The following is a 2,916-nucleotide window of genomic DNA, read 5'->3' on the forward strand; positions in this document are numbered from 1 at the left end:
GCGTGTGTGGATGTATGGACACTTAGGTTTCTATTTACAGGGATGTTCGAGAACTATGGACACTTAAGTTTCATTTGCAGGACCAAGAAAAATACTATTATGCTAAAGTTTGTTGAGATATCGACAACAACATGTCCACGGGCTGTCACCGAATGACTGCGATATGAACAGCTGTGTTCACTTGCCATCATTATGGAAATCACTCGAATGTTGCAAAATTTTGCTGAATCGAATGATTTTAATATGGACAATCATGTGCCGTGTGAAAACTAATAGTTTTGATGCATTCTATTATTCATTTCCGATCTTTTTATACTTTTGTATCTGCTTTCTTCGGGAATTTCTTAGTGTGATACGATCAAATGTCTCATTGCGGCACATCCCGATCGAAAACCTATTGTGGAACCCTGCTGTTTATTGTATAGCAGTATGCTAATGTATAGTTATATAAAGAATAAACTAAGTTTAGGTAATACATGCTGGGTTGCTTCAGATAACAAATACATATAAATTAGAATACAAAAATATAAAAACAAACTAAAAAAATTCCCTACGGCACGTTGTATTCCCGCGTGGTCCCCCACCGCAGTACTGACCACGCTCGCAGCAGTTTGACTTTTGGGATAGGACGGGACCGGGTATTTTTTGCTGGATATGGCCGTAGGCGAAATCTGGTTTTCGTATTCAGTATATATATAAATATATTTAAAAAAAAACAAACATTTAGGTGCTTGAACATAGCCTCCGAAAAAAAAACAAGGATTTATTTTATTTTAGGAGGCTATGGCTGGAAATCTGTAAATTTGCATATTTCAGCACTTTTCGGCCTAAATAGGCATCTCACCTTGGCATGGGCAGCCATGATTCAAATTATATTTCGCCGGTCCCAACTTCATTTCTTTCAGGTGCACCCTTCCTTCCTTTTTTTCCGGGGAGGAGGGTGCCGGGTGGTGGGTGGTTTCGCTATTCTAACCCCCTTACACCCTTTTTTTTTTTGGGGGGGGGGGGGGGTTCACTATTTTCTGGGGCCTTCTGGAGGCATTTTACGACAAGCAGTGTTGTGTGAGAAAGTCACAAAAGATCTTGGATTGAAATTGCCTTGCCATTGTCATCCGCAAACTGGCTTGCTCAATCTTCCCCTGATCCATTACCAGCGTCGCTTCTTCTTCTGCATTAAACATCCGAGCTGTGAAATCAGCAATCTTCCTGTCACTCTCTGAAATCTCGTCAACCGGTGCTTCCGTCTGGACTTAGAAAGCTTACGCTTTCAGTAATAAAACATGGCTGGGACGCCGCGGGGACTAAAAGCGGGACTGTTCGGCTTGGCGACGATGGCAGACGCAGGAGGCAGTGACCATGCTTTGGGGGAACGTTTGGGAAAGTATCTTGATGCGCTGATGAAGCATTTGGCGAAGGTGGGCCTGACTTCCGGAGGTGCACCGTTACAGGATTATAAGGCGATAGATGATGCAGCGCAGGCGCTGCGTGAGCATTTGACAAAGGCAGCGAAGATGACTACGCGAGAGGGAGTGATAGCTGGCCATACGCTAGAATGTTTTCTAAGCCCTCATGCGAGCTTTTACCTTGGAGTGATGAAGATTGAACCGCATCAGATGTACGAATTAGACTCTGTAACACAGGCGCATCGTGTATGCGTCCCTCTGCTTCTACTTGTATCATTCGTTGCGTAAGATGGAAGACTGGGTTAGGGATTAGGATACTCGAGTCTTGGAGTTTGACGCTATTTGATTGCAATTTCAGCTCAATATGGATACTTATGAATTTGAATTTAGCATTAGATAGAAATTTTGAATATAAATATTCGAGAACAATGGACAATCATGTCCCGATTTCTGTTCTACGCAGAAAATTTGAATATTAAGGTTCTTGAACTATAAACATATAGCTTTTTTCAGAACTATGGAAATCACTTGAAGGTTAAAGCTTTTAGAAAATGAACACTTTGTGCCCCGGAAAAATCAAGTATTAAAGTTTGTAGACAAGGGACACTTGTGTCAGATTTTCCACATCATGCAAAACACATATTTACACTTTTATCCGGTTTTCAGTAATATGTAGAACAGTCGAATGTTGAAGTATGTCGCTGATTTATTGCAATATGGACATCATGTCCCGTTTTCGGCATTGTGAAGGACACTCGACTGTCATGGATTGTAGGTGGGAGACTTTGTGTCCTGTGGCTGTCGCTGAATGAAATCAAAGTATTGCGATATGGATACTTATGTCCTGTTTTTAGCATAATGCAGAAGAAAAATAAATAAATATCAAGGTTTGGGAACTATGAACACTTTATGTCCCATTTCAGCATCATCAAAATCACTTGAATGTTAAAAATTGTAGAACGTTTTTCACTTTGTGTCCTAGGGTTGTCGCTGAGTGAATTTGAATGATTTTAATTCGGTCACCTATGTCCTGTTTTTAGCATTATGCAAAAAATTTGAATATCCATGGTCGGGAACAATGTAAATTTATGTACCAATTTCAGCACTACGCGAAAACGGGAACTATAAACATTTACATTCCGATTTTCAGATAATAAAAACCACTTGAGCGTCATATGTTTTAGAAATGGCAAGTCTTGTGTCCACGAGTAGTCACTGTATGACTACAATATGAACACTTATGTCCCATTTTCAGCATTCTGCGGAAAAGCTGAATGTCAAAGTTTGTAGTTATTAGACACAAAATGTTAGGCAGCACGTTGTCCCGTGCCACACGAAGGCTTAGTATAGACTAGACAGTGATATTGGTTGTGGTTTCGTATGCAAGGGAGGACCCTTGAGAGTTAATAATCAGAGACCTGGTTGCCATCATAATAGTTATATGATATACAATAACCATTTATATATTGTACGTGCTACGTGCAATGTACTCACATTATATATATACATATAA

At 40.2% G+C, this 2,916-nt stretch overlaps 1 protein-coding gene and 1 non-coding gene across 2 annotated transcripts; one reads left to right on the forward strand and one right to left on the reverse strand.

Moving 5' to 3' along the window:
• Positions 1 to 548: 548 nt before the first annotated feature.
• Positions 549 to 662, reverse strand: SARC_r4. The gene has a single exon (XR_001335634.1). It is a non-coding gene; the product is annotated as a 5S ribosomal RNA (ribosomal RNA).
• A 467-nt stretch (positions 663 to 1,129) lies between these two features.
• Positions 1,130 to 1,834, forward strand: SARC_11058 (hypothetical protein). Its single transcript, XM_014294868.1, has one exon. It carries the CDS (start codon positions 1,281 to 1,283, stop codon positions 1,689 to 1,691), a length of 411 nt encoding a protein of 136 aa, XP_014150343.1. The 5' UTR covers positions 1,130 to 1,280; the 3' UTR covers positions 1,692 to 1,834.
• The last annotated feature ends 1,082 nt before the right edge of the window (positions 1,835 to 2,916 follow it).

The sequence above is a fragment of the Sphaeroforma arctica genome, assembly GCF_001186125.1.
Source record: "Sphaeroforma arctica JP610 unplaced genomic scaffold supercont1.1510, whole genome shotgun sequence".
Classification (NCBI taxonomy): domain Eukaryota; class Ichthyosporea; order Ichthyophonida; genus Sphaeroforma; species Sphaeroforma arctica.

Excerpts from the sequence above, each read along its gene's own strand:
- SARC_11058 (XM_014294868.1), top strand. The coding sequence starts at position 1,281 with ATGGCTGGGACGCCGCGGGGACTAAAAGCGGGACTGTTCGGCTTGGCG.